Source organism: Dipodomys merriami, unplaced genomic scaffold (genome assembly GCF_024711535.1).
Source record: "Dipodomys merriami isolate MVZ:Mamm:240054 unplaced genomic scaffold, mDipMer1.0.p SCAF_21, whole genome shotgun sequence".
Taxonomy (NCBI): domain Eukaryota; kingdom Metazoa; phylum Chordata; class Mammalia; order Rodentia; family Heteromyidae; genus Dipodomys; species Dipodomys merriami.
The window spans coordinates 7,301,677-7,319,023 of record NW_027203493.1 but is presented as its reverse complement, the minus strand read 5'-3'; the positions used below and the strand labels follow the sequence as shown (position 1 = coordinate 7,319,023).

Sequence of the window (17,347 nt, the reverse complement as noted above, 5' to 3'; positions counted from 1 at the left end):
GCAGGATGGGAGTTTGAGCTGAATGAGTGACATCTCTCAGGAGGGTGGCAGTCAAACCAGTATAAGAGCTGGTGTAGAGCTGAGCTATTAGAGACAGGAGGACCCAGTGAAGGAAGTACATCCTCCCTGAGCCATACCTCTCACCCCCATGCCACCAGAGTTCCTGGACAGTGTGGCTGCCATCTATCAGGACCTGCTGTCAGGCAAGAACCCCAACACCGTGATCGTGCCAACATCGTCCAGTGGGCAGCACCACCAGCGACCTGCGTTGGGCGAGGCAAGCACACTGGAGGGAGTGGAGGCATCACTGTTCTACCAGCATCTGGAAAACCTGTGTGACCGGCACAAGTATAGGTGGGAAATGGGCACCCAGAATCCCACCTTAGCCCCGGGAATCACAGGCTGCTTCCCTGGGAACAAGTCTCTAGCAGAGTGTTCAGATTGGTTTGGAGTTCCTGGAGAGTCACCATATAAATTAGCACTGGCCAGGCACTGGTGACTCATACCTATGATCCTACTCACAAGGCTGAGATCTGAAGATCACTGTTCAAAGCCAGCCTCCACAGCAAAGGCTGTGAGACTCTTATCTCCAACTAACCACGTAAGAACCAGAAGTAGAGCTGTGACTCAAAGTGGTAGAGCACTACCCTTGAGGAAAAAAAATCACAGGCCCTGAGTTCAAGCCCCATGACCAACGCCCCCCCCAAAAAAAAACCATTTGACCCAAGCAGGTTGTAACTGAAAAGTGGTCCAAATAGCCACTTAGAAAGGAGTACTTTCACTTGCACAAGAGCAATTGTAGAGACTAGCTCACCAAGGAACAGATTGGCCTTGAGAAGCACTTGCTATTCTCAACTTTCCCACTGAACCCTGTGGCTGGTAGGGCTTCCTGAGGGAGGGCTGACTGCCCCGTGTGGTACAAAGCCCCCTCTAGGGACAGCTGCCAGCCAAGGAGGCCATCATAGTAGGCTTCCTCTTTTCCTTCCTACACCCCTGTAAACACGCCAAGAAATATACACATGAGCCCCTCCTGTCTCCAGCCAGGCCCTTGCTCCTGGAGATCTTCTGCGCTCTTATGGCTAGAGGGCTCCTATGCTGGTCCCTGGGTCTCAGCCTTGGGTATCTCCCTAAGCCCGAAAATATGGATGAAAGGATAGCACCCAGACCTGCTAGCCTTTGAATCTGACATCTTTATTCTCCCTTCTAGCTGTCCACCCCCAGCACTTGTCAAAGAGATCCTCAGCAGCGTTCAGAGGCTGACTTTCTATGGATTCCTTGTGGCCCTCTCAAAGCATCATGGAATCAATCAAGCCCTAGGTAAGCCAGTTAGCTTCCCCACCGTGCTGCTGGCCTCTTGGTAGACATGGGGTAGGAGACATTCCCATTTCCGACTTGACCTCTGTGGGCCAGCCTCTGAGCCCTAGGGAGCTGGAATGTGCACAGCCCAAGACTGTGCCTTGGCAGGCCTCTCACACTGCTGTGAGGGACAGCCTTCCTGCCCAAGGCCCTGCCCCAACACGTATGAAGCAGCCTCCCACAACTGGGCACAGGTGTGCCCAGCCCCTCCCCAAAGACTCACTGCTTCTGCTGTGGGGAACAGCCCACAGGCTGGGCAGACACTGGCTATTTACCCAGTGGCTCTGGAGATTATATATCAAAGAGACCTGAATCTCATTAGCCCTTTTAGAAATAGGCAAGGTGTGTCTGGGAGGTATTTTTCCCAGTTGGAGAAAAAAAATCTGATTCATCTTAAAAAGAGAAGGGAGGGGGAAAAAAGTGAATGGATGGATGTCAGTGGCTCATACCCATAATTCTAACTACTCAAGAAGCTGAGATCTGAGGATCACAGAAATCAGCCAGGGCAGGAAGATCCATGAGACTAATCTCCAATGAACCATCAAAAAACCAAAGTGGAGCTGTGGCTCAAGTGATAGAATGCTAGCTTGAGAAGAGAAAAAAAAAAAGGGGGGGGGTGGGAGCTGGGTATGTGGCTCAGTGGTAGAGTGCTTGCCTAGCATGCATGAAGCCCTGGTTCGCTTCCTCAGTGCCACATAAAAAGGCTGGAAGTGGCACTGTGGCTCAAGTGACCAAGTAAAAGAAGCTCAGGGACAGTGCTCAGGCCCTGAGTTCAAGCCCCAGGACTGACCAAAAAAAAAAAAAAAGTGCAGCTAAGAGGTAGTGCCTAGGCCTTGAATTCAAGCCCCAGTGGAGGAAGGTTACACTAGCCCAGTTTTCTTGCCGGTCATTTCGTCCTTGTTGGCTGCCCCTCCCCCACTCCCCCCCTTGCCTTTACCAAATCTCTCAGAAGAGCTAGCAAGCTGCCACCTGGTGGAGTTTTATTTGTGTCTCTAGACATTCTACTCTTGGACAAAACAGGGAGCATCCCCTCTTCCTTCCAATTGAGAGATGGAGTCAAGGAAGAAGTTAACACATCAAGTACACATTGTCGTGGCCAAGTGCTCTGCTGACAACTTTGTCTATAATGGTACCCAGTACATCACCTGTCCACATTCTCTGGGAGGTCCATGGGCGCTAACTCCATGCAGATTTGGGCATACATGCCCCCTGGCAGCCTGGTTATTCTGTTAGGGGCCCCTCAACTAAATGATGTTGGTAGTCAAGGTCACCAGCTATTCTAGAACTAAAAAAGGACTAATAAGGAGTTAAGAAATTAAAGGTGAGGGTAAGTGTTCACCTTCACTCCTTCCCCAGCTGTTAAGGACAAGAAAAAGCTAACTAGCAACTAGATTACAGCTTGGACTAACCTCTCCTGTCCTAAGGGTCTCAAAAAAAACAAAATAAAACAACAACAAAACCTCAGTTCAGTCCTCAGTATTGTACAAAAAAGAAAAGAAAGCAGCAGCTTAATGATATGCAACAGAAATCTGGAAAAACCCTGGTTGGAGCCAACTGTGGAGGAGTAAATAGCCATTTCCTTTGTCCCCAGGGGAACCCCCCCCCCAAAAAATGAGAAGCTCCATGGGACAGTGAGTTTGAAAATCAGTAAGAGCAAAAGAGGCCGGGAAGCACCATCTAGAAAGGTTAGAAACAATGGGACTGGATGCATGAATGCCAGCCATGAGTGAAAAAGCAGAGCAAGAGCATGAAGCCAAGCCATAAATTAAGGCCCAGTTCTGGCAGACAAAAAAAAAAAAAAAACCTGTCAGATATGTAAACATAACCTCAAATCTTTCTGGAGAATAGCATCTTAAGCTGTTTTCCCTCAACCATTTGCTCATGAGAATCTTCCTGTGTGAACTTCAGCTTCCCCTTCCTACCACATTCTTCTTCCCTTTAAACTCTCCATCTGCAGCAAACAAACAAACAAACAAAAAACCCAAAACAAAACAAAAAAATGCCACAAGATTGTAGTAAGACTTTAGATTGGGGCAGTTTCTTCAGGGCCAAAGATTGATTTTGGTTTTTTTGAACTTTGAACTGTATCTAAATGTTTCCCTACTTTTGGATCACTTCTGACTTTTGGGTTAGCCTGGGCCAAACCCCTTGGAACCAATACATGGGACCTCAAGAAGAAAACGTAGCTCAGGGGGCTGGGAAGGTGGCTCAGCGGTAGAGTGCTTGCCTTGCAAGCATGAGGCCCTGGGTTCGATTCCTCAGCACCACATAAACAGGAAAAGCCGGAAGTGGCGCTGTGGCTCCAGTGGTAGAGAGCTAGCCTTGAGCTGAAGAGCTGAGGGACAGCGCCCAGACCCAGAGTTCAGGCCCCATGATTGGCAAAAAAAAAAAAAAGGAAAAGAAAACGTAGCTCAGAGCTCATCTTGGAACAGGATGACACTCTCTGGGGATGTCTTCTTGTCACCTCTGCTTCCTGCCCCAGGGTAGGTTATTGGCTGCTAGCTGTCTTCCCCTCATTTGAAATCAGCCCTCTCAGGGTCAACAGAGTAGGCAGACATGAATATAAGGAGCATGAAGGATCTATTGCCTGGTTGAAGAACCCTCAGGTTGTCAGATGCCGCCCCTCTCCCCCCTCCCCGCCCTCTGCAAACACACATCCCTTTCCCATTATCTCCTAGGAGCTTTACCTGACAAGGGAGACCTGATGCATGACCCAGCCATGGATGAGGAGCTGGAACGGCTGTAAGTGTCAAGTTGGGGAAATGCTCCTTTGTGGGAGCCTAACCTCAGTCAGACATGGCTGTGCCCCACTGGGCACTTGTCTGTAACATCCTGCATTAGGAAGGGCTGGGGGAGGGGAGGAACAACAGAGGCCCAAGGTATCCTGAGTCCATGGGTGATGGATGTTCAGATACAAGAGGGAACCTGAAGGTTCTAGTTTCTGGATAGGAAGCACCTCACTGCCCTCCAGGTTCTTCCCTTCTTCAGGCTGGTGCAGGTCCCAGGCCTGGTCAATCCGATCACTGCCACTCCAGAGGCCGGCTACCTGCCTTCCCGGACCCCTTCCCGGGTTGGCTCCCCCTGGAGGCCTCTCCATCACCCTCGCAAAGTGGATGCAGAGAGCGATGGCTCCACTGAAGAGACAGATGAGTCTGAGACTTGAGGAATCTGAAAGGCCTTGCTTTCACCCGGTACCTTGCTCTCCCATCCAATCCATGGTACCCCACCTAACCTCCTCTAGCGCCTTGCTGTGCTGCCCTCTGCTGGCAGAAAAGCTGAACAGCCACAGAGGCCTGCCAGTTCAATCATCAGCCAAGCCAAGCAGTGACCTAGCAATTTTATAGCCTGCTCTCTCTGGCACTGTCATCCTTTGGACTTAAGCTGACAGACTATCCTGAGGTCATCTGTCATCACTGGGAAAGGGACTTGCCCTAAGCCTTTTGTTGGCAGTCCCCCTTACCTCTTTTCTCTGCTAGTCCCTTGATAAGGTTCATCCCTTAACACTTCTTATAAGGGAGAACCATAACAAATAGCCTGGCTCCATCAAGGATGACACCTGAGAGCAATACTGGGAAGATACCAACTGTGGCCTTCTGCTGGAAAAATCAGTCACTAGTCATGACAGTAGAAAGAAGGGTGGGCAGAAAGTTCACTTGCAAAGCCTGCTTCGAGTCTCCTGTGTCTAATAGCAAATCTGTGAAATGAATAAAGTCCCTTGTGTCTGCTAAGTGGTGAGTCTAAAGGCACCAGGCTGAGGGAAGGGAAAGGGGAGGTTGGGGTCTGGGTGCTTTTCTGGAATGATGGGACAACGGGCTTGGTGAACCACTTCAGCCTAGTGAAATCCGCTGCTCAGAGGTGTGCACAGCTGGAATGACCTTCAGAAATAGCCTAGAAGGCTCAAGGCCAGATTCCCATAGATTCTCAAGGCCCTGACCACACTGCATTGTTACTGCATGGCCTTCTAGCCAGGGTTTCACTAAACACTCAAGGGCTAGGGCATGTATGTGAATGCAGCTGTGATGTGAATAGAAATCTGGAAAGACCCTGGTGGAGCCAGGTAGAGGAGTGGCTAGCAGGCTGAGGCCTACAGGTTTCCGAAGACTAGGTGAAGGAAAGGCAGGTGATCTTCAACTTCCTTGAAGGGGAAGAGAATCTTCATAGAAAGAGAAACCCACCCAGAAGCCCTGGCAAAGCAGGCTGCCAGTCACCACAGGAGGCACACACTTTCCTGAGCTTCTCTGTGCCCAGACAGGCCTCTATGGGCTTGATCCCACGGCTTCCACTTTCCTTTCTAACCCTCAACTTCTGTGGATCTGGGGAAAAAAAGATGTTGCAGAGGCTCCTGTAAGGAAAGGGATGGCCCATCCAGAAGGCTCTACACAAACATCTACTCTTCTAGGATTTAACAGGCTCTCATTTAGGTCTGAATACTTAAAATACTTTTTTCAACTCCGAGGAACCTGTCCGAGCTATGCCTCCTGTTGTGGTGAGGAGCAGGCCTGCAAGGATGCTTGCCAGCCCTCAGTCATGATCTCTGCAGGAGAACCGGAGGGCCAACTAACACCAGCTCTTTCCTCCGCGTGCAACAGGGTGGTGAGGTCGAGGCTGCACCGGACCGCACGGCAGCACAGGGGCGAGGAGCCAGGGGACTTTGACTTTCAGAGAAGAGACAAGCTGGAGGCCCTGGAGAGAGTGCCCTCAGCTTCGGCACCAACGCCCAACCTGTATCGGTGGGAGCCCAGAGAGTGAGCGGGGCCACACTGGGCAGGGAGGCAGAATGGAGAGGACACTGACCCACAGGGCCCCGTGGGGGCTTTATTTTGACACCACTTTGTTTCAATACAAACAGTCCTGAAAGAAAGTTATGTCCCTCTGGGGGAGGGATGGGGAAGAGTGGTTTGTGTTGCCTGGAAGTCCAACCTGCGAACCTCGAGTAGGGGGCCCAGTCTGCTTCCCGGCGTGGCAGGGGAAGATGGCACCACGGATGACACAGTGCATGGCTCAGCTGCCAAAGGGTGAGGCTCGCTGCAGGCCCTTCAAGCTCTCAAGGATGGGATGCCGTTCAGGCCACCCTCGGCCCAGGATGATGCAGAGGAAGAAAGCTGAGCCCCAGGAACCCGCTGCTGTCTATCATGCCTTCAGCCTCCCATGCCAGTGACAGACTCACAGCACCCAGTCGGGACACAGCAGATGACACCCACCCACCATGGCCCCAACCAGGGAAAGAGGGGTCAGTCTCAGGCATGGACAAGGATCCATGGCCCACCATTATGGTAGGGAAGTGTTATGAGGCCCCTAGCAAAAGTCAGCTCCACATGAAGCAGAGACAGATCACTCAGGCCTTCAGGCTGATCCCAAATGAAACTCAGATGTCGGTAAGTTTCTAGCCCTTAGTAAGGCCCAAAGGTCTTTCCTTCCCATGTCTTTTCCTGGTACCCAGAAGAGGTTGCTAGTGGCAACAGTTCAGAGCCTCTCCCTGGGGCTGGTACCTAACAGAACCCTTGCTAGGCCTCCCCATCTCTGGAGGACGGAGGCTTCGGCCTCCAGACCACCTAGAAGGATCCTACAGCCTGCAAAAGCATTGTGCCTTCCCTATTAGGGGAAGAACTGTAACCAGAATCAGCCACCCTGAAGGAACCCTCCCCTCCCTGTGCAGCAGGCCAAGTGAGCAGCAGCTGTGAGGCAGGACTGGAAGGACACTAGCATGGGGAGAGGGCGAGGGGATGAAAATAGGGACTCAATCCATAGGCTGATGATGACCATTTCCCTTGCCCAAGATCCTCCAAAGCCACCCCACTCACACAGCACACACAGAAAGTGACACATCGCAGCTTCCACAAGGCAAGCAGCCCTGGCCTGGGAATCATGGACTTCTTGCTGCTGTCACCACTACAGGCCTGAGCCACGGAGCCTGGGGTCAGTAGGAACCATAGCGATCCTGGGAGTAAGGAGAAGAAAAAACAAAGTTAGCCAGACAGGTGGCTCCAGCCTATAATCCTAGCTGCCTGGAAGTGGAGGTCAAGGGATTATGGCTTGAGGCACCCAGGCAAAGAGTTTTCAAGGCTCCATCTCAATCAAAAGGTGGGCATGGGGAAGAACAATGGCTGAGCATCGTGATGGGGATGGGGAAGTACAAGATGAAGGACTGCTGCCTTGGCCAGCCTGGGCATAAAGCAAAAGAGTCTGCCTTCAAGGTAATCGGTGAATGTAAAAAGGACCTAGAAGTATACAGCTCAAGTGTAAAGTGCCTGCCTAGCAAGTGCAAGGCCCTCCCCAATGGAACCTTGCTGCAGAAGTGGAGCAGCAGAGGGCTGAGTGCCCACAGAGTACTGGGGAGTGCTGGGGCAAGGGGTGGCACACAGCACTCATGGAAGCTAAGAGGGAGAAGAAAGCCATGGAAAGTCAGTACAGAAGGGAGAGGTCCAGCCCTGTTTAGGGCTGAAAGAGAGCTGCCTCTCAAAGGAAAGCAAATGCTCTCAGTGGCTACCCAGGACTAGTATATGAAAGAGTAGAAGGCAAATATCCAAGCACTACTGCTTAGGTCTCTTTCACAGGTGCAGCAACCCAGTCTTACCTGCAAAGAATTCATCACACCATTGGCCAGCACAGCCATCTTGCCAGCCACAGACTTGACACCCTGCTTAAACTGGGCGATGTCAGCTGTAGGGAGCACATTCCCCAGAGATACACTTCCTGTGAAATCAAGGGGATAGGTGATCCAGGGCCCTGCAGGAAGCTCTTCCCAGTCTATAGGGCCCCTCCAGCTGGCTAACAGGCCATGCAGAGTGCCTACCACCCCATCAAGGTCCCACCTCCTCCATGAGCTCCATCCATGTCCCCGAAGAGGTCTGAAGAGCTGATGGCGCTGCTGCCCGAGAGCTGCTGTAGCCGAGACCTGGCTTCATACTGCATTGAAAAAACAGCAAGGCTTTAAGATGCTTTGGCCAATGACACAAGAACTCCTAACATCCAAAGCAGAGGCAGGGAAGCTCTTTGTTTCTCCATGCTGCTGCCAGAAACACAACTCTACTCACCTCAGAATCTACCTCTCGCCCAAAGAACATGTCAGATGAAATGGCTTTAGCTCCTGCGAATTTCTGACGAGCTTCACTGGACTCGAGGCCTGAACTCCGACTCTCCACTTCTCTCCGGTTTGTGGCTCTGAGGGACAGATGTGGAGGATCTCCCATCAGGAGAAGCAGAGGAGAGACACACACACAAAAGACCAACAGCCTTCTGCCCATGCTTGCCATGCCCTATTTTGTCTGTGGTTCTGACCCTCAAGGGCCCTCTCTTATCTACACTGAAGACAAGGCATAAAGAGTACAAGTTACACTATGCAGACCTGTAGAATATGGAGGGCCCTGGGATTCAGCTCCAAACCACTGCTACCTTACCCCTAGACACTTACTCTTCCTAGCAATGGGGTGACCACATGGTTCAGTTTGCCTGGGCTTACACCTAGACTCTTGTGCCATGATTACTATTAGTACTCCCTCCAAAATCAGGAGCATCTACATGTGGCCATGGCCACTCCTGTTCTAGTGCAGGCTCCGGGCTAGGATTTCTGCATTATATTTAATCCTTTCAACAACCCTGGGTCTATTTATATCACCATTTTTCAAATGGATGGTCTGAAAATAATTTACCAACAAAACACTGTCCACATTAAGATGGAATAAGGTTTAAAAAAATTGGGGGGAAGGAAGGGCTGGGAGTATAGCTTATTGGCAGAGCATGTGCTGGTGTCTAGAATGTGCAAGGCTCTAAGCTCGATCCCCAGCACTACAATTAAACAGTAAGATGAAGACTAGAGGCACAGAGCCTTTCAAGGGAAGTCAGGACTGAAGTGAAAAGCAGGACCCTCCCACCATAGAAACAGATCCCAAGCTAAAGAGCCTGCCAAACTCTATGATAAGTCACAGTTTAAGTCAAGTAGGATTACTGAACTGGCCAATGAAGCAGCCATTTACCACTGTGGCTACTTATATTCAGTTCTTCAGCCACACTAGCATTTTCAGGGCCCCTCAATGGTCACCTAGCTAGGGATCACTATATTGTATAGACACAAAACACTGTCATCACCACAAAAGTTCTATAGGACAGGGCTGACCTAGACCACTGTACCTTTCAGAAACAGGCCGGATGCTCGAGATCGTCACTTCTGGCTCCTTTTCCTCTACTCGGTCCACACCCCAAGCTCCATCTGTATCCCAGCGGGAACCAAAAGTTTCCCCCAAGGAAAAGGGGTTGTCCTTGTACCTAAAGAGACAGCAAAATGGCTCAGAGAAGCCTGAGGAGAAGAACAAAGAAACCAAGCCTAAGCCCCAATAATAGTCTTACTTTGGAGGTCCAGAGGCAAAAGTTCCAACATCATCAAACAAGTCTAGCTGAGAGCGGGAGGACTTTGCACTCACTGGTGTTTCCTGCTCAATCACCTGCATCTCAGACAGCACCGAGTGGGAAACAGAGCTGTGTAGGAGAATAGAGCTGATGTGAGGCTGGAGGTAAGAATCTGAGTCACTGCACAAGAGCAGCCATCTGCTACCTTGGACATCATCCAGAGCCTGCTCTCCGCCTGTGCATAGCATTAGAACAAGTCCAGCAGAGGGATGGGGCACTGTGTGTGTGGTGACCTGGGGAGCATATCTTGGAAGGGTCAAAAACATCAGCTTTGGGGGCTGGGAAGGTGGCTCAGTGGTAGAGCACTTGCCTCAGTGGTAGAGCGCTTGCCTTGCATGCCTGAGGCCCTGGGTTCAATTCCTCAGCACCACATAAGCAAAAAGAAAAAAGCCAGAAGTGGCGCTGTGGCTCAAGTGGTAGAGCGCTAGCGCCTTGAGCTGAAGCGCTGAGGGACAGTGCCCAGACCCAGAGTTCAGGCCCCACAACCGGACCCCAAAACAAAAAACAAACAAACAAAAAACCCATCAGCTTTGTTTTTCCAACAGAGCTTCCTGGACTGTGGTCTGCTGGTAGTTAACATTTTAACAACACTGAATACCAAATAAGAGTGTTCTCTTTCCACCTCTATTTATGTATCTAACTGTGCACTCCTAACACCAGCTCCCAGCCTTGCTACACATAAACCATATCCTTCCCCGAGACAGGGAACAAAGGAGAGCATGAAAAATTCCCAGAACAATGATGTTATATTCTAGCTCTTTAATAAAAGAATAAAAAAGAAAGGAGAGCCGGGCGCCAGTGGCTCACGCCTATAATCCTAGCTACTCAGGGAGGCTGAGATCTGAGGATCTCGGTTCAAAGCCAGCCCGGGGCAGGAAAGTCTGTGAGACTCTTATCTCCAATAAACCACTAGAAAACTAGAAGTGGCGCTGTGGCTCAAGTGGTAGAGCGATCACCTTGAGCTGAAGAACTGAGGGACAACGCCCAGACCCACAGTTCAAGCCCCATGACCGACAAAAAAAAAAAAAGGAGAAAAAAGAGAACATTTCCTAGCATATCATTTAGCTCAGGCACTATTTTGGTCTGCTGGTGTTCCCAGGAAGTAGGTATGGGCAGTTCAACTCTTGATACCTGAGTCTTCTATCAGGCTTAAGGCACTTTCAGGATTAATTTGATTCTAATAAATTCATTAGAAAAGCTGCTTTGCTGGCACCGGTAGCTCACACCTGTAATCAGGAGGCTGAGATTTGGGAATCACAGCCAGCCCAAGTGGAAAGTCCATGAGACTCTAATCTCCAATTAACCAGCAAAAAAGCCAGAAGTGGAGCTGTGAACTCAAGTGTAGAGTACTAACCTTGAGCAAAAAAGTTCAGAGTACCCAGGTCCTGAGTTCAAGCCCTAGGGCTGGCACAAAAAAAGAAAAAGAAAAAAAACAAAACACAAAACTTCCTGGCAAGGATGAGGCTCTACAACCCAGGACCACCACAAACAAGGAAAACAGAGGAAGGAGGAAGGGAGAGATGGTAAAGTATTTTAAAACTGGATTTTAAATAGGTTAGCTGAATTTAAGTAATATTTTTCCACAGTAAGAAAAAAAAAGAAAAGAAAAGCAACCAGGTATGGAGGCATATACTTGTAATCCCATCACCGAGGAGGCTGAGGTAGAACAATAACAAATTGGAGGCCAGCCTTGGCTATATAGACCCTGCCAAAAAACAAAAAACAGGTTCTTTAATCCAGTCATTCCTCTATGAATGTAACAGGGAAGAGGACCTCAGTCCCTTTCCAGGATTACAATTGTTTTGCTGATTGCTACGAATATACTAGTGACAATACCCAGCCAGTCTATGTTGTTTCAGAGAAGTACAGCACAATGACTATGGAAGTGGTGCTGTGACTCAAGTGGTAGAGCGATAGCCTTGAGCAATAAAGCTCAGGGACAGCGCCCAGGCAAGTTCAAGCCCCAGATTTAGCAAAAATAAGTAAATAAAATAGTCTCACCACTTGTGCCCTTCACACTAGTCTCTAGAATGTACAGGAATAAGGAATAATGTGATCCTAATTGCTCATGAAACCAGTACTTCTAGACCACATACCTACTGGATACCAAGCCAAGCCCCATACAAAGACTAAAACACGGGATTCTGAATTGCTCTCAAGACCCTAAAACAATGGCAGTTTCCTGCCACACTCAGGGCTATCTCACCTTCTGGATACCAAGCCCATGCCCAGTCTCTCTGCCTGCTCACGTTTCTTCCCTTCAAGATTCTGTAGCTTTTTCTCTTCCTTCTTGCGATCAATCTGAAGTTCCTGGTAGGCCAGACGCATGGAGGCAACCCTGGAGGGAATTAACAGTCAGAAGGTGGTATCCAGGTTACTACCTACCCCCACTCAAGCCAGCAAACACGCACATAGACTCTTCCGCCTGCTTCTTGGCATCAGCTGCTTGCTGCTCACGGAGCTTCTCTGCCACCTGGGCCTGCCGTTCAATCTCAGTGAAGCTCTGGTTGCTCACCTTCTGGGCCCCTAGGCCTTTCTTGGCACCCAGCTGGAGAGAGAACCACGTGATATGGGACCTTGCCAGCCAGTTTCCTCTCCCACACAAGGAAGGATCTTTCTTAATGTTTAGGGTCAGAAACAGAAGCCTAATGAGTATGGCTAAAAGAATTTGATCTACTGAAGCTGGAGCTGGGGATGACATGCTTCACAAACCCCACAAAGGCTGCAGAGAATGAGGACAACAGTTAATGCTCACCAAAGCCTGCTGTGAGCCAAGAACTCTAAGTCCTAGATGTATTCAGCCTCATCAACTGCCCCCAGAACCCTGAAGATACACATCTTTAAATCCTCCTCACAGACAAGGTCAGACAAGTGCCGCTGCAGGAGTCATATAGTCAGCATGTGGTTAGGTCAGCAGGTAAACCCAGGTCCACATGAGCTCCTAACCACTTTACCATACTGCCTCTGCCCACTTACCCCTTTCTTAGCAGCAGCGGGCTTCTTCTTGCCAATGATGGAGCTTTTCAGTTCTGTGTGGGAAAGAGGGTGGGCATGAGGACAAAGGAAGGTCGGAGGCAGCAGCTCAGTCCACACCATGCAGCTTCACGGCAAGAGCATCCAAGAAGAACAACTTCAGGCAGAGGAAGGCAAAGCTGCCTTGAGTTCTAACCAAGGGTATCCAGGCCAAAGACACACAGGGTTAGGGGAGCCTCTTAACTCCCAGCAGGTTGCAACAGGAACCTAGACCTGAAGAACCAAAGACAAAGTCCCAGAACCAAAGTGAAAACTGTTAGGCAGGCAGGTGCTAAACACTAGCCTCAGCTTTTGAGCAGGGAGCTGGCTCCCCAAGCAGCTGCCGGTTACCTCTGGCAGGAGGAGCCCCTTTAGCTGACAGATACATGGACCCTGGAGGAAAAACAGACTTGTAGCTAACATGAAGCCCTCCCCAGAACCTTTATACAGCTCCTAAGCTCAGAAAGCCTGCTTCAAAACAAGCTATGCCAGTCTTCTCATGGGATCACTACTCGGATAGTTACTCTGCTGGCTTCCTGCCCCAACCCCCAAGAGTCAACAGAACAAACCAAGGTCGGTGAAAGGACTGTTTACCTTAACCAAGTCTGAAGGCCACTAAACAAAGAATATGGGCCCACGACCAGACCCAAAAAAAAAAAAAAAAGAATATGAAAGCACTAATGGACAGGCCAGGAAATAGCTTTGAAAGGACAATGTCTCCTCGAGCCATCAGCAACTCAGAGCTGTCCCCACACCTCATGAAACAACTGACAAGCCAGCCCTGCCTGACAACAAGGACAAGGACCTGGTCCCATGCTCTCCTCCCCACACTTTTGATAGACCGGGTTCCACATCCAGGTTTGTCAGCTCAAACGGTCTGGCTCTGAAGTCAATTACAGTCACCACCCCAGAGAGATCAGATGCTGTCTCCTCTGACCTCAGTCCACATGACCCAGGCAGCAGAGATCTAGAAAGAACACATGGGGCCCACCTTCTCCCAACCACCACACGCCCACTAGCTAACATACTGACCCAGAGAGGCTTTAGGGGAGGTTCCCAGGAGGTCAGTGTTGGGGCCAAGCTCAGGCTCTGTGGATGAAATGACAGGAGTTAAGTATAAGGCTCCCAGAATCCTGCAACTTCTCCTTAAAGGAAATAATAGGACAAGAGTCACTGGGTTTCTTCAGACTGCCACCCAAAGACACATCCCCACCACTTCCTCCAAGTACCAAAATGAACCCCATTCCACCCAAGGTTACAGAAAGACACCCTCCCCACCCCAACACATGCAAGCATCCCCTTCTTAGCCCTGAATCCTTATCCAAGGCCAGGACACTTGGTTGGAACGTTGGCTGAACTCACGTGCCAGACCACTGCTCTCTGCAGACGGGGCTGGCTGCTGCATCCCTGAAGGCTCAGTGGCTGGTGCATCCCAGGAAGGAGGCTGCAAAGGTGGCCAGAAGCCTCAGTGAGCCATTCCTGCTAGCAAGAAGCACCAAACACCAGCAAGTACCTTGTGAATATGAAACCCCACTCCTAGCCATGCGGAAAGAGCCTAGAAGTTAGCAGGTAAAACTACAATCGCTACTTAACCAGGAAATGAACATACAGCAAACCAGCCCACTGTCACCACACCCTAGGTGTTTATAGCCTGAGCCCATTCCCCTAATTGAAAAATCTGCTAACAAACTCTCAGGTACTCACTATGCACCAAGTCTTAGGGCTGCTCATGTACAAATACATTTACTCACAATGAGCCCTATGAGAAAGCTATGTCTCCATTGTAGAAACTGAGGTTTGACATATTAGATGACTTGGCTACATCAAAGAAATGCCAAGTCAAAGAGGGATTTCACACTGAGTGCCAAGAGGGTAGCTTTTCTCACAGAGGTGGGTCACAGGGATGGAATTTTCTTTTTGTCCCTAATTACAGTGCCCTTCTGGGATATCTAGAAAATGTTGTCTGGGGCCCCTGAGATCTCCTCAACTGTTAAGAAGCTGCTTCTCGCTCTGCTAACCCACTGCTCAGAAGTTCATTTCTAAGGCACCCCTACATAGAGAAAAAACAGCTGGTCCTACTCAATAGGAAACAGTTATCAACTCAGTAGGCCTCAGATGTTCTGAGACATCACACCTAGGCAAAGGGACATGATCACAGAAGGCTAGGGCTACCAGGTAAAATACCCCTTGTAGGCACTTACCTGAGTGTGTTCTGTGAAGAAATCAGAGTCCTTCTTCTCTGGAGAATGACTAGGAGCACTGCTCAGATTGTCTATCCAAAGCTGGTAGGAGGAAGATACCATGAAACACAAAACTCTGAAGACTGCCCCTCACACACACAAGCCTATGTCACTGCCCAGGTCCAAAACAGGCACTTACATCGGTACCATGCCTAGCCAAGGCAGCACTCCCCAGCTGCCTGATTTTCTCCCGGTACATCTGTGCAGCTCGGCTATTATATTTGGTATTGGCATCATTAGCTGTGCAACCATGTTGGCGAAAAAAAGCTGTCTGAAGAGCAAAGGAAAGAAGAGTGCGATTTGGTTAAATTTTACCAGAGTAAAAAAATGTATTGTGTATGATAACCCTCAATAACAGATTATACAGAATGACACGTTATTGACACCACCAGTTTTGCAGACAATTCTGCCAAAATTCTTGCAAAAAACACCATGCCACTTCCTATCCCAGAGATGACGAGGAATGGAACCCAGGCCTCAACCTTACCCAAGGTAAGGTTATACCCATCATCCTTCCAAGTATCAGGAAAAACCTCAATGACTGTGGAGGCCCCAAGGCCCTTGGCCTTTTCTCAAGAATATGTGCTCAGCTTATTTTGAATTTCCTTTGAGAAAAGCTGTGACATTTAGAAAAGAGTGTATACAATAGTGGTGTTATAGACCAGATAATCTTCCGAACAGAGAAACTGAGAGAATCCCCAAGAAAATCACAGCAAAGTGAGTACCCAGGGTCTTGCACAAAAAAAAAATGGGATGGGGTTAGGTAAGAGGAGCCTTACCGCATTAGCATTGCCGCCAACCTGCATACACCTCAGCTGCAACCAGCTCCAGTTTGAATCCAACTCTGTGGACCTGTGTACAAGGGCTGTGTGTCATCTAACAGCCAATACCAGAAGCAAGCATATGCTTTCCCTGGCAGGCCCACACCTGTCATTTAGCCTGGGGCTGCTGTAGGTGTCCAGGAAACATTAATCAGTCACTGCCCCATTTCCTCCACTCTACCCTGCGCTTGAAAGTTTTGTTCTTCATTCACCTTCTCCAAAGGGTACTAATTATTTCCCCAGATGTGAAAAAAGGTCACATTCTTAGGCAGACGAAATCAGATTTGTCTTTTCCCTTGAGGATGGTCACATTCCCACTGGAGACCAATTCGGCCCCACCTCTCTAGCAGGGTCAATGCAGCTAAATTCAGCTTCAAGTTTGATCTTGAAGAAAATAATTTTTCTACTGGTAGAGATAGCAAAGGGCCCACACAGGCAGGTCCTTCCCACAGAACCTACCAAACCCCCGGCTCGGAGGTTTCCAAACCCCCGAGTCAGCGCGGTCCAGGCCGAGGCGGCCGCCCTCGCCTGCTGACCACACAGGCCGGCGTCAACCCAGCAGTGCGCGGAGAGCTCACCTGATAAAGCTGAGGTGGACGCCCAGGGAGCGGTGCACCCCGGAGCAGTCAATGCACAAGAAAACACCGTACGTGATGCTGGCCCAACTCGGACTCTTGGCGCCGCAGTCAAAACAGGCCTGAAGGGAAGAGGCGATAAGCGAATGTTCAGCGGCCCGATTCCAGGCCCGGCGCTGAGACTCCCCCCGGAAAGCCGCCTAGCTCCGCCCTTCTTTCTCCCTCCCTCGAAACCCAGAGGGGCAGGAGGCTTCACCCCAGCCGCGCCAGGCCCCGCGCCCCACCCCTCCTAGCACCTTGTTGGTTGGAATTGCGCGTAGCCTCTTAAAAAGAGTCTGGATTTCGGTCTTGCTCGGCTCCGCCGCCATTTTCTCTCCTTCCCAGACACAACCGCGACCGATGGGTCCTGCCGCGGGCCAATCCGCGGAGGGGAAGGCGGGCTAATCTGACCCGCCTCCGCAGTACCCAGGCCAGCCGAGGGGCGGGGTGAGCCGACCAGATCTGGACCAATGAACAGCGGGCGCAACACGAGATGACGTCAAAGCCGGGAGCTCCACAATGGCCGTGAGCGTACACGCCCCGCCACGCAGAGCCAATCAGCAGCCGAGGCCGGCGCCGGCTCGAGCCAATGAACAGCCACGGCCGACGACGGCGCGTGGGCCGGGCCAAACTTTCTCACGTGCGCCACCCAGACCCCTAGAAGTTGGAGCTGCTTGCGGGGGAGTGTGCCCCGCCGGGGCGCGTTCCTGGGCCTGTCAGTGAGGAATGCATACTGATTACAGTCTTTCCAGCGTTCCTGGTCCCACTCGCCCAACACTGGCAGGGCTTCCTCTCAACTCACTGACCTGATTGGAACGAGTCCCTTCCAGCACAGATTATTAGAATCCCGAAACTCCGGACCAGGTAGCAGATGGCAAACCCTAACCCAAACCAGGCCCCA

The 17,347-nt window shown here is 50.3% G+C and overlaps 2 protein-coding genes across 6 annotated transcripts in view; one reads left to right on the top strand and one right to left on the bottom strand.

Moving 5' to 3' along the window:
- The window catches only part of Cstpp1 (centriolar satellite-associated tubulin polyglutamylase complex regulator 1), a 158,497-nt gene extending 152,363 nt beyond the window's left edge, over window positions 1–6,134 (top strand). For 2 of the 4 annotated variants that reach the window (XM_070032425.1, XM_070032422.1), the window contains exons 6-9: window positions 159–354; window positions 1,208–1,317; window positions 4,035–4,098; window positions 4,345–5,100. In XM_070032425.1, coding sequence (XP_069888526.1) covers window positions 159–354; window positions 1,208–1,317; window positions 4,035–4,098; window positions 4,345–4,519 — 545 coding nt within the window. In that variant the 3' untranslated portion in view covers window positions 4,520–5,100. Of the gene's footprint in view, window positions 1–158; window positions 355–1,207; window positions 1,318–4,034; window positions 4,099–4,344; window positions 5,101–5,945 lie in introns of those variants that run through there. The other 2 variants (XM_070032424.1, XM_070032423.1) reach the window with 2 other exon arrangements.
- Window positions 6,135–6,146: 12 nt separating this feature from the next.
- On the bottom strand, window positions 6,147–16,858 carry Arfgap2 (ARF GTPase activating protein 2). Of its 2 annotated transcripts, XM_070032421.1 has the most exons (17): window positions 16,704–16,858; window positions 16,411–16,529; window positions 15,791–15,863; window positions 15,151–15,282; window positions 14,973–15,053; window positions 14,134–14,215; window positions 13,804–13,860; window positions 13,123–13,164; window positions 12,736–12,788; window positions 12,171–12,307; window positions 11,966–12,097; window positions 9,700–9,828; window positions 9,484–9,618; window positions 8,391–8,517; window positions 8,169–8,262; window positions 7,931–8,049; window positions 6,147–7,294 (listed from the first exon to the last, which is right to left on the bottom strand). In XM_070032421.1, the coding sequence occupies exons 1-17, from the start codon at window positions 16,773–16,775 to the stop codon at window positions 7,274–7,276; spliced, it is 1,605 nt and encodes a 534-aa protein (XP_069888522.1). In that variant the 5' UTR covers window positions 16,776–16,858; the 3' UTR covers window positions 6,147–7,273. The 2 variants fall into 2 exon arrangements, with proteins under 2 accessions (XP_069888522.1, XP_069888521.1); XM_070032420.1 differs by lacking the exon at window positions 13,123–13,164 and having other exon boundaries at window positions 16,704–16,857.
- Between the last annotated feature and the right edge of the window lie 489 nt (window positions 16,859–17,347).